At 38.2% G+C, this 12,406-nt stretch overlaps 2 protein-coding genes across 4 annotated transcripts in view; both read right to left on the bottom strand.

The window, feature by feature from the left end:
- LOC139935149 (neural-cadherin-like) overlaps positions 1-497 on the bottom strand; it is a 57,261-nt gene extending 56,764 nt beyond the window's left edge. For both annotated transcript variants that reach the window (XM_071929618.1, XM_071929619.1), the window contains exon 1: positions 362-497. The gene's annotated coding sequence lies outside the window, so the exon portion shown is untranslated. The remainder of the gene's footprint in view (positions 1-361) is intronic.
- A 2,367-nt stretch (positions 498-2,864) lies between these two features.
- Positions 2,865-12,406, bottom strand: part of LOC139934399 (enhancer of mRNA-decapping protein 4-like) — a 28,212-nt gene continuing 18,670 nt past the window's right edge. For both annotated transcript variants that reach the window (XM_071928622.1, XM_071928621.1), the window contains exons 17-25: positions 12,071-12,218; positions 11,622-11,817; positions 10,413-10,568; positions 9,832-9,947; positions 9,107-9,272; positions 7,980-8,166; positions 7,166-7,382; positions 5,744-5,907; positions 2,865-5,196 (exon numbers count right to left, since the gene is read on the bottom strand). In XM_071928622.1, coding sequence (XP_071784723.1) covers positions 5,013-5,196; positions 5,744-5,907; positions 7,166-7,382; positions 7,980-8,166; positions 9,107-9,272; positions 9,832-9,947; positions 10,413-10,568; positions 11,622-11,817; positions 12,071-12,218 — 1,534 coding nt within the window. In that variant the 3' untranslated portion in view covers positions 2,865-5,012. The remainder of the gene's footprint in view (positions 5,197-5,743; positions 5,908-7,165; positions 7,383-7,979; positions 8,167-9,106; positions 9,273-9,831; positions 9,948-10,412; positions 10,569-11,621; positions 11,818-12,070; positions 12,219-12,406) is intronic.

The following is a 12,406-nucleotide window of genomic DNA, read 5'->3' as shown; positions in this document are numbered from 1 at the left end:
TATCAATAAAAAAAACAGAAAACAAAACAGCAAGTTCTAACTCACTTTCCTAGTGATACTTGAATCATAATTCATCATCAACTTATCAAGATTAACCCTTACCAAACTCTGATCAAGGTTTGAGACAGAAGTGTGGTTGCTATAATTCGAAAATATTTCCAAACATAAAGTTACGAAGAACGACCCTGACTGAGTTTCGCTCCAATCCTATGATTTCTACCTACATGCACAGACGGAATAAACATGAACTGCTTGTTGAAGTCCTGGATGAATCTAGAATCTCAAGAAAAACAGTTGATTTGCGACAGGACTAACGTTACATATTTTAAACAGCGACAAGAAACGCTGAAGACTGACTTACCTCGTCGAACTCAACAAGCAGATATCGCAGAAACACTAATTAAATTGTGTTACTTCTGTGTTCTTGAACAATTACTACAAAAACATCAAAATAAATGGCCGCACTTTTTTTTTTCAGACAACCCCGACATTGACACATTCTGTGCACGATGACTGTTGCATGAAATATTGTTTAACGGCTCTCTTTAAGAAAATCGTACCCTCCGGACGTCGTACGATCCCGCTCTGGAACCGGGGAGGAAGTTCACATACCAGAACTGCTACCACCGAAAGGTGTGTGCTGTTTTCGAAGCCGTCGATCATCAAAGCGAAGCTATGACGTCATTATTAACATAATAATAGGATTGTTTTCGTTACAATAACGCATTATCAAAACAATCTTGTGAAGGCGGGGCTTAGATTAAAATCGTTCCAAATATGGGACTTAATTACCATACGACTAATGAAATCTTTTTAATATGAATCATACGAACCATAAAAGTCGGTTTTGTGGTTGAACATTAAAAGTGCCGCCTGAAAGGAAAATACTTTTAGATTTCCGGAATTGTTGATGTCACCTCTCAAACGGCAAGGTTGGGAATTACCGAGCGTTTAGTTGCGTTGATATCATCTCGTTGTAGGCTACAGACAAATTGACATTGATACTTGTGTCAATAAAGTCACCAAAGGTATGATACCTCTACAAGAAAGGGGAATTTTGTGATTGCTGTGTTGAGTGACTAAAGTGTAGGCCTACAATAATGTAGTTATTCTAACAAAACAAAACCTTTTGATTTGTTAATTTGTTAACTTCAATCAAAGAAGAAGGAGATTCTTACTTTGTTTAAGTTTTTTTCAACCACACTTTTGGCCTTTACTAAAAACACCTGTCGAACACCTGCTAACTTCAACTTTGATTGTTTGCCGTGATTATATTAATGTGTATGCCTATGAGTTATTCTTACTTTTAACAATAACTTTTTGATTGCACATTTTAAACTTTAATTTAAGAGGAATTAGATTGTATTACTTTGTTTTTCAACCAGGTAAGGGAGAGGTTTGGGGGATCAAGTGGCATCCATGGGTACAAAATATATCTATTTGAAAAAAACTGTAAATAGAGAAGTGCATTTATTTGTCAGCTTGCCAAACAGTATATGAATGTCAATCATAACTCTCATAAAAAAAATAGTGATAAAACTTCATTATTTTTTTGCCAGTGTTTGAAGGAGGTTGAATCAAAAGAGGGCGCTAAAGCAAATAATGTGTACACCGTTTGCTCGCCGAATAGTATTACTCTGTAAAGCAATGAGTATCGAAAGTAAAAGTATGGTATGGGGTGGGACATTTGAATCTGAGGAAGGTTTAAGAAAAGTGAAGCCTTTCTCATGCATCTGAAAGCACAACAGTCTATGTAAATAAAGGGTGTTTTTATTTTCTTGCAACTAATTGCGCCCAATTTTTCCACAAGATACTGGTCTTTAAAGGCAGTGGACACTATTGGTAATTACTCAAAATAATTATTAGCATAAAACCTTTCTTGGTGACGAGTAATGGGGAGAGGTTGATGGTATAAAACATTGTGAGAAACGGCTCTCTCTGAAATGACATAGTTTTTGAGAAAGAAGTAATTTTCCACAAATTTGATTTTGAGACCTCAGGTTTATGAATTTGAGGTCTCGAAATCAACCATCTAAACGCACACAACTTCGTGTATCAATGGTGTTTTTTCTTTCATTATTATCTCGCAACTTTGACGACCAATTGAGCTCAAATTTTCACAGGTTTGTTATTTTATGCATATATTGAGACACACTAAGTGAGAAGACCGGTCTTTGGCAATTACCAATAGTGTCCGGTGTCTTTAAGCAAATGAACTGACACAAACGCCTTCAAATGTATTAACAAAGATGTTATATTTCTTAACAATGTCAAATGATGTCATATATAGGAATTAAGTAAGATACTTAATAGTGTAAACCAAAAACAACCTCTTTAGAAAACTGTTACAAAGCGGGCGCCTGTGTAGCAGTCGTTAAGGCACAAAATCATCCCAAAATACGACACTAGAAACATAGTTAAGTATAATACAGTTTAATGAGCCATTTTCTGTTAAATAAAAACACCTGACATATTATACATTATACACTGTTTGTTTCGATAGAGGAGATAAACTATCTCAAAAGAAAAAACTAAAAAGCTTCAAAGGCAGAAAGTTTCAGCAAAAATCTTCTTTGCAAGTTTTAGAGGGAAATGGTAGACTTTTGAAAGCTAGGTGACAGCAGACTTACCGAAAAATTTCTTTTGTATCTTTCAGTAAGGGCATGCTCACTATTCCATGGAAAATGAATTTACCTAGTAAATCTGTGGCCACCTAGTGTCACCAAAAGTCTCCCATCGGCTCACTGCTGGAAACCAATGTCACACTTCAAAGACCCTGACCAATCATAAAGCAGATAATGGACAGCATTTTATCCAGTGAAATCACTGGGGCTGTAATCCCAGTGCCTGTCTTAAAACAAAACAAAACAGGGGTCTGCCAATGATGAATCTTCTTTTGACTTTAGTTAGGGCGCTGTTGCAGCTTGTAATGTGCAAGAGGCCTACAGATGGAAAAACCAAGACTCTTATAGGGTATGGTGTTTTTAATTACCGTACTTCATTTGTTGCGGCTCAATATTTCTAAGAACAACTATATTAGGGTCAACATTTTCTTTTTGCTCTTTTCTCTTCTAAGAGCTCAGACTGCTTAGGAAATATCTCTGCTAAGCAAAGAAATAAATGGGGCACTAGTTGCAACAATGTACAATTTATGGAATTTTGGCTGGTAACCAGTTTCTGTTAAGCAGGATTTGTCTGCGCTTAGCAAGTTTTTATGCTTACATGCTTCATGACATTGGGCCAAGGAATCGTCCCCTGTACTGTAGTATTTATACAGGAGTGAAAAGCCCTTCTTTCATGACACCACTAAATGATATTTGTAAAATCCAAATAACGCCACAATTTGGGGGTTTAAAATGAGAACAATACAAGACTGTAAAACTTAAAACAGAGATGTAGCAAAAGAAACAATATATTTTTAAGAATGAAACTTGGACATACTCCTCTTTAAAATGAAATATAAGACATTTATACAGTTTGGACAGTGTTTTCCAAGTAGAATAAGAGGGAAACTTAATACGAGAAAACATAATCTTCCTTTTTTTCTGGTTATGTCACTGAAAGTGCTGTTTTGTTCATTGCAGAGAATGGACAGAATGTACAGAATGGAACCACAGCAGTGTAGTGAAATCTGGTCGCTGTTTGATTCATTTAAACATGAATACAAAAAAAAATCAACCTAAATAGATAATTGACTACAATCCATTTTCAGGAAACCAATAGTATAAAGTTAACAATTTAATATTTGTTTTCTAATTACAGAACAAGAAAAACTGTCCATTTTGTAATATCCAAATGATGTTATCCAAATTTTGTTTGGTTAAACACAGGCATGATATTTGAGACTCAGAAAAAAGTGGGACAATTAAAATGGCGGACCATGTGCTCTACTGGTTGTTGTAATTCTAAAGGCAAAAGTTTTTTGGGGGGTTGTTTTCTTTTAATCACAACTCACTAACTAACAAAACATTGTAGGTGTTTTGGTGCATGAATAACTCTTGAAAAGGAAAAGGGGCGATTCCATCAGATTCCATTTTGAGAGATTCAAGGATACACATTTTGCTGTTGTTTAGTGTACTTGAAGGTTGTGTAAAACATTCGGGGGGGGGGGGGTGGGAAACGGGGGAAAAAAGTTTACAAGTTTGCAAATTGTATAATGATGGTCACCAAATAATTATGAATTATTTGCACTTGAAATGCTCATTTTCAAGAAATGAGTAGAATACAAAGTTTTGATTTTGCGAGTCCAAAAGCCTCCGTTTAAAAACAATGAAAACAAATTTCCACTTGACTCTGATGACTTTTTGAGCTGAAACTTCCACAGGTTTGTTATTTCATGCAAATGTCAAATTGCTGATTCTGGTCTCTGATAATTAACAATAATGTCTGCGTGCTTCAATTGAGAAACTATTTAAAATAAAAAACTTTACAGCGTTGTCTCTTGATTTTCAGACATTCTAGAATACCATTCTGTGTATTCGTTCCGCCATTCCATGGCAAAACAGCCCAACTCAAAAATTATGGATTCATATATAAGATAATTTCTGGGTATGAAATTGAGGGCATTTTTACAGAAGTTTTAAAGGCATACTATGTATGTCCTATCCTGGCCCTTTTTACACTTTCATCTCATTGAACGGTAAAACAGCTTATCTTTGTACTTGCTTTTCTCAAAATGTCATTTTTTTTCCAGTTAGGCTAATTTGCCATGGAAGGGTCGGCTGCGTTACTATCCTTATGTATAAGTTGACTAACAAAATTTTAAAAATCGACTAGGCCCCTCCATTTCAGAGATTGAGCAAGCATGAGTTTCAAAGGCATACTATGTATGTCCTATCCCGGCTTTTTTAAAACACTTTCATCACGTTTTACGGCATAACAGCTTTATCATTGTACTTGCTTTTCTCAAAATGTCACTTTTTGTGTTGGGCTGTTTTGCCACGGAAGGGCCAGTCGCGTTAACGTCCTTATATATAAGTTGAGAAAAACCTTAACAATCGACTACAGTCTCTCTACTTGAGAGATTGAGCGAGCATGAGTAAGCGTCTCATTTTCTTGGAATTGGTGTTGGAGGCGTTCTGCTGGAGGAAGGTGGAGATCTGATTACAGAGCTCGTTGATGACGATGGGTAAGTGTTCGTGGTACTGGGTCGCCGTCTTCTCGTCGGCCAGGACAACGAGGGCCTCTTCAATATAACTGGTTGAAGAAAAAAGAATGTTAAATATAAAATAATTTGGGGGCTGATCAAAGAAAAATTGTAACCAGCAACCTGACACCGACCAACCAACTGAGCTATCTATCCCTATCTAGCCCTATCTAGTTAAAGTCTCCCAATTTTGTCAATATTACTGGTCAAAGAGAATTTTTTAAACGTAAAAAAAAATTGCAAAATATCTTCAGCAAGTAGTTTTAATGAAACTCTCTTAACATTGTTGTTCACTCTGTTAAAGCTTAAAACCAATGAAGTATTGTTCTGTTTTCTCTCAGGTAGTTGCTACATGTATGAGTTAATTTATTTCAATTTCAGATTTACTGCGCCATTAATATCTCTTGTGATAAATACAAGCACATTATAAATATTCGTGTCATTATTATTCAATTACAATGGCAGACCTGCACAATTATAAGCACTTTTTGGGGGCTATTTATCAACAATCATACTGAAATTCTAAGGGGAAAAAGGTGGGAGAAAAAACTGGAAATCGGATTGAAAATGAGTAGAATAACACGAGTGGCTGATTACTTGAGTTTGAGCAGAGTGGTATTGCCAAGGTCATGTGATAGTTGCTGGATCAATGAAAGCAGGACCGGCTGGTCCAGAGGGCAGGGTTCAGTTCCAAACAGGTCATCGGGCTTGACGGCATTGCACACAAAGATTACAGCACGCAGATCTGCTGCGCTAAGGGCCTGTAGAAGAAAAAAGAGAACACAATCATCAGGCCTGGAGTTTCATTTTTATCAAAAACAACAATAATAATATATGATTTGAGGTATTGCATGGTGAGGTATCAATATATATATATATTTGGTTTGCGGTAACACCCTGCATGTATCTACTTGCCAGGTAGAGTTTGTTGTTTACAGAACTGTCTTGCTATATTCTACTACCGCGGAGTAGATTCATTGTTCAGGAGACTTCTCAGTTCTGAAAAGAACTGTCCTGCTCTTTAACTACTACCTGGGCAGAAGGTATAGAAAATTGGCCAGGACTAACACTTTAGCTTATAGAATCGTTATCAACTGCACTATCGCAGAGTGAGTTCTCAATAATAATATTAAAGACATAATAAAGACATTTGTAAAGTGCTTAATGAAAAGCCTATAAGCACATAAAGAGAACAACAAAATATACAATGAGTGAAAGATACAATACAAGTAAGCAGATTACAAATAAGCAGCTTTAAAAAAGAAAAATACTTTTTAACAGAGACTTAAAACAGTGTAAAGAACTAGCCTGGAGAATATGCACGGGAAGACTATTCCAAAGAAATGGAGCAATGCAAGAAAATGATCTTTTACCATAACAAGTGGACAAAGCTCTTGTAGTTGTGGTAAGCAAAGACTGTTGAGATGAACGTAAAGTCCAAGTAGGGGAATAATGGTGAACAAGCTCAGATAAATAAATAAGCAGGAGATTGACATGTTTGAGCTTTGAAAGCTAAGTTAAGTTGAGAGGATATTTAAAAAAAATAGCTGTGTTAGTCTGATAGATAAAACAAGGAAGGTAGTAGTAGCACATAAAGACACTGGACACCTTTGGTAATTGTCAAAGAACAGTCTTCTCACTAAGTGTATCTCAACATATGCATAAAATAACAAACCTGTGAAAATTTGAACTCAATCGGTCATCGAAGTTGCAAGATAATAATGGAAGAAAAAACACCCTTGTCACAAAAAGTTGTGTGCTTTCAGATGTGAGGTCTCGAAATCAAATTTGTGGAAAATTACTTCTTTCTCGAAAACTACGTTACTTCAGAGGGAGCCTTTTCTCACAATGTTTTATACTATCAACAGCTCCCCGTTACTTGTTACCAAGTGAGGTTTTATGCTGATAATCATTTAAAGTAATTGCTAATAGTGCCCAATGCCTTTACAGACTAACTCAAACAAAAACTGCATAAGCATTTCTCAAAGTGTCATTCTTCGGGCCGTGTGAGTGACTTACAGTCTGGAAAGCTGGCACGATGAGTCCCTGCTGCAAGTACTGTGTAATCTGACTCTGAACCTGTCTGAAGTCGGGTCCCTGAGGGACTGGGGTAGGGGCCTGTGATCGAACCACGGCCGCAATGCTACTCTCCACAGTGCTCTGGTGATCCCGTAAGGCTGACCGTAGCTCATCTTTCAAAAGTTTCTGGACTTTGCTCAGGAGCTCCTCTTCCATTCTGCAAAGGAGTAAAAATGAATGCGTCTTTAAAAGAACTTATAATACTTTTTGGGGTGGAAAATACGGGTGAAAAATATAGGGTTGTTGAGAGACTGATATTGATTTTGGCTGGAGCACCATTTAGGAATCGTGCTTTCCTCTAAGGTATGATTGATCAAGTATGGTTCATTTAAGAATTGTGGTTCTGTAGGTTTTATAAACCTACCAATAACTATCAGTACATACACCAGGATAACAAAAATTGGCAAAATGGCAAGATTGTGACGAGATGTAGGTAGACTTGAGAGCTACTTCATGTACTTTAAAGGTACCCTTCTTGCAGGTAAGTTTAAGTGCTGTTTTGTTGTGGTTGAAGACTCAATGTTTCTCAAAAACAGAAAGTGTACCATGCCGACAAGTGGAAGGAGGATTCTCCTTCTAGTGTTCCTGTACTCAACACACTCTTTCTAATCTATGCAGAAATATACCTCCCCCACCTGAAAATCTTGTTGAGAATTTGCAAGATTCCCAGAAAACAATGATGGCACACAGGGGTGACACCATGGCATATACGAGCACCAAATGCCGAAAAAGATCAATAGTGAAGTGTCAGTACCTTTTGTTGGATTTCTGGAGCTGTTTGTCAATCTCAGAGTGCACACTGCTGAGGATACCTGTCTTGAGGGTCTCTGTATTTGCCTGGAAGGACTGTACGAGGGTCATGAGCTCAGCTATGATAGGGTCCTTGGATTCCTTCTCCTTCTGTCGTAGCTTTCCGAGGTGCGCCTCCAACTGATGAGTGTCTACAAGAGATACAATGAGAATAGTATGCTTCAACTCTCTTCAACCAACTGATCACGTTAAAGACACTGGACACTATTGGTAAATGTCAAAGACCAGTCTTCTCACTTGGTGTATCTCAACTATGCATAAAATACCAAACCTGTGGAAATTTGAGCTCAATTGGTTGTTGAAGTTGCGAGATAATAATTAAAGAAAAAAACTAACACCCTTGGCACACGATGTTGTGTGCTTTCAGATGCTTGATTTCAAGACCTCAAAATCTATTCTGAGGTCTGGAAATTCGTGGAAAACTACTTCTTTCTCGAAAACTATGTCACTTCAGAGGGAGCCGTTTCTCACAATGTTTTATACTATCAACCTCTCCCCATTACCTGTTACCAAGTAAGGTTTTATGCTAACAATTATTTTGAGTAATTACCAATAGTGTCCAGTGCCTTTAAAGCCATTATACATTTTCGGTACAGAAAAAAAGAAAAAAAAATTACAAATAATTTACAAGAAGGTAATGGTGAAAGACTTCTCTTGAAATATTATTCCATGAAATGCTATACTTTTTGAGGAAACATTAAAACAATATCAATTCTCGATAGCGAGAATTACGGATTTATTTTAAACACATGACACGGCGAAACGTGCGGAAACAAGAGTGGGTTTTCCCGTCAATGAAGTTGTGATACACGAAGTGTGGGACTTGGACAATACTGTTTACCGAAAGTGTATAATGGCTTTAAGGGAGAACTCCGAGTGATGGGCCAGAGGTCAGTTTAACAAAGATAGTCCTAATTTAGGACTAGTCCTAAATTAGGACTCTTTAGGACTCTCTCTAATCCTTACTTAGGACGAGTATCTTTTTTCTAACTTGGGTTAAGACTAGTCTTAACTCTCTGAACTCTTTGTGAAATCCACCCCTGGTCATGTGATGGTCTATGCACTACTTACATTGCCTGGTTCCTGCATCGAAGGCAGCATTGACTTGCTGGAAGAGAGACTGACATGAGTTATCAAAGGCCGGGATGACATTCCTCTGGAAGGCATCCCTGTATGTTGATTTGACTGTAGATGATAGGGCAGTTGCTGCTGATTGGCCTATAGCTTCAGTTACTCCCTGGGGGGTAAGCAACAATAGAAATCACTGTAAGTTTAAGACCATGAATACCGCAATCTTTGGTGTGTAAGCGTCCTGACGCATAAGCCAAAGTCCACCAAATAGCGCAAGATTCTGGTGTCAATGTGTTCCCTGAACCACCGTGTAAGTGGCACCACAGTATAGCCACATCATTATATAAGCTGCATCATGTAAGTCGCATCATCGTAAAAGTCGCATCATCATATTAGCCGTGTTATTGTATAAGCTGCATCGTGTAAGCCGCAACATTGTCTTTGCTGCTCCACCATATAAGCCGCATCATCATATAAGCCCACATCATAGTGTAAGCCACATTTAGTGTAAGCCGCATCATTGTATAAGCCCCATCATTGTATAGGTCGCATTGTATTAACACATGTGTGAATGAGCTGCCTGGGGTATAAGCTGCAGAAAAACACTTTTTGAGGGCAAAATTCAATGCATAAGCTGTTGCCTTTATGCCGAAGAATACAGTATTCGAAACTGTGCACAAGTCACAAGTTTCAAACACACGTGACAATAAGAAAAGCTGATCTACCTTTGACTTGACCAACTTGCCAATGTTCTCGGTCATCAGTTGATCGGTTGCCGTCAGCTTCTGAGCGACAATGGTACTCAGCTGCTCACTCATGGGGTTGATGAGTTTCTGTATCGCTGTAAAAAATTAAATCATAAATTTTAAAGGTATGGTCATAGATTGTTTTGTGTTAAAGTAATGTTAATTTATAGACAAAACTATACATTTGTGTTGAACATTGTTACTAACTGTAGCTATCTGTTTTTGTTTTGCATTTATGGTTTTCCATAGTTTTCCAACCTCAGTTGGCAAAAACTTGGGCTGTGACGTTGCAAAAGAAAGGTCTACCTTTTATAGATTTTGGAGGGTAGAGGTTTATATTGTGAATGCAAAAGCCTTCGGAGTGCCACGGCAGCTCGGGGCTGTATACTCCCCATAGGGAGCTGAGAAAGATTAAAGGGATGTCATTGGCCCAATGACCAGGAGACTAATGTAAAACGCATTGATATGGTTTATTTAGAAACGCGCTATATAAGAAATTGTTATTATTATTTTTATTTATAGAAAAAAAAAGAGAAAAAAAGGTTGACCCGATTTCTTACCTGGTACGACTTTGCTATCAATCTCTGAGCGGACCGTCTTGTCCAGGCGACTTGTAATCGATTTGTTAAGATTCTGGGACACACACTCCAGGAGACGTTCTTGCTTCTGTTTGTCCATGGACTGTCTCTCCTGCAAAGCTGTAGTCAACCTCTGACCTGCGGGAGTGAAAACTCATCGCTAAGGAGAATAACATCTTCTTTTTTTAAAGTTGTACTTTTTACTTTGCAAGGTTGTTGGAACTCCTGTATTTTGTAAAGTTATTCTTTTTGGTTATTCACTTTGTTACAGAAGCCTCAATCCTTATCTTTGCAACAGGCATACATAGCAAATCTTGTCCAATTCCACCAATCTGTGTAATGAGTGGACACTATTGGTAATTACTCAAAATAATTATTAGCATAAAACTTTACTTGGTAATGAGTAATTGGGAGAGGTTGATGGTATAAAACATTGTGAGAAAGGGGACCCTCTGAAGTGACATAGTTTTCGAGAAAGAAGTATTTTTTGACGAATTTGATTTCGAGATCTCAAGTTTAGAATTTGAGGTCTCGAAATCAACCATCTAAAAGCACACAACTTCGTGTGACAAGGGTGTTTTTTCTTTCATTATTATCTCGCAACTTCATAGACTGATTGAACTCAAATTTTCACAGGTTTGTTATTTTATGTATATGTTGAGGTACACCAAGTGAGAAGACTGGTCTTTGACCATTACCAATAGTGTCCACTGTCTTTAAGCACTATAGAGGATATGGTAGTATCTTGAGGCAAGGACAATGGGGTAGTGTTCTCCCTTAACAGTGGGCCACTGGCAAAAAGGCTAATTAAAATACCAAAGGACCAGTCAAAATTCACTCCAAGTTGTCTGGCTGGCTGGTTCAGTTTTGAAAAGCATCCATATAGACCTTATGCATTGACATCATCCAGCCGTAAAACGGTGACGAAACAATCGAAACGCACAGATTTGTACACGCGGCGCACAGGATTGGCCAATGAACAACCTCCTTTTGAACTCTAGGTGAAGGCGCCCTACCTACTGAAATTGTTGTCGTGTGCATAATGTCTATTCCATTTGAAACAATGACCAGCTAGTGCACTAGCAATACATGTATGACAAGCTAACTGGCCCTGCTGGCCACTCACTAAAGAAATTAAAGGCAAATCTTGTTGGGGTGGGGAGGGGGGTGGGGTTAATTTCTAGAGGATACGTTCCTGCTCGGACTGCTTGGCCATGGTGGACTCAATCTTGGTGCACACTGTCTTATCCAGCCTGTCGATGCGTGACCTCATGGACTGTATGATGCTGTTGGCCTGCTGCGACTTGATGATGTCTTGACGCATCTGCTTCATCTCCTGCTGCTGCGACTGCAGCAGGCCCAACACCTGCTGCAGAGTGTTGTTGATCTGAACACCAAGCAAAAAAGAATCAAGATAAGGCACACTGGAAAGTGCGGTGCTTACTTCATGACTAGGCAAATCTCGGGAGAGCAGGGCCCAACCTGCAATCTGGGGCATTCTATTTGATTTCATCTTCATGTTTTTATGAACTTGATCTTAATTATAAAATTGGTGAAACAATATAAAAAACAAAAACCCCAAACGGATTTCAGATTAAAAACAGAGAAATCACATCCCTAAAGAATTAGAGTAGACGTACCTCTGGAATATCTGATCTGCCCTCTCCATCTCCAGCCAGAGTTTTCCGGGGTCTTGGGGAGGCTCGGCTGAATTTGTCTCGTCGCTGCTTTCGTGTCTTGCTCCTCTCCCCCGATGGAGAAGTGGAGTCTGCCGGCTCAACGTCCGAACTGATGACAGAACAAAATGATAATTTTAGGCTTTTACAATTAGTTTTTAAACTGCAGTGTCTCATTGCATAATAAGCATTTCTTAAACCATTTCAACGAGTATGCAGCACAAACAGCAAAAAGGGTGCACAGAATCCTAATAATTTACATCAACCATCTTTACGAACGAGGAAAGTCAGAAGTCTCTC

The sequence above is a fragment of the Asterias amurensis genome, chromosome 3 (assembly GCF_032118995.1).
Source record: "Asterias amurensis chromosome 3, ASM3211899v1".
Lineage (NCBI taxonomy): Eukaryota > Metazoa > Echinodermata > Asteroidea > Forcipulatida > Asteriidae > Asterias > Asterias amurensis.
Note: the sequence above shows the minus strand (reverse complement) of the source record. Positions and strands in the feature narration are given on the sequence as shown.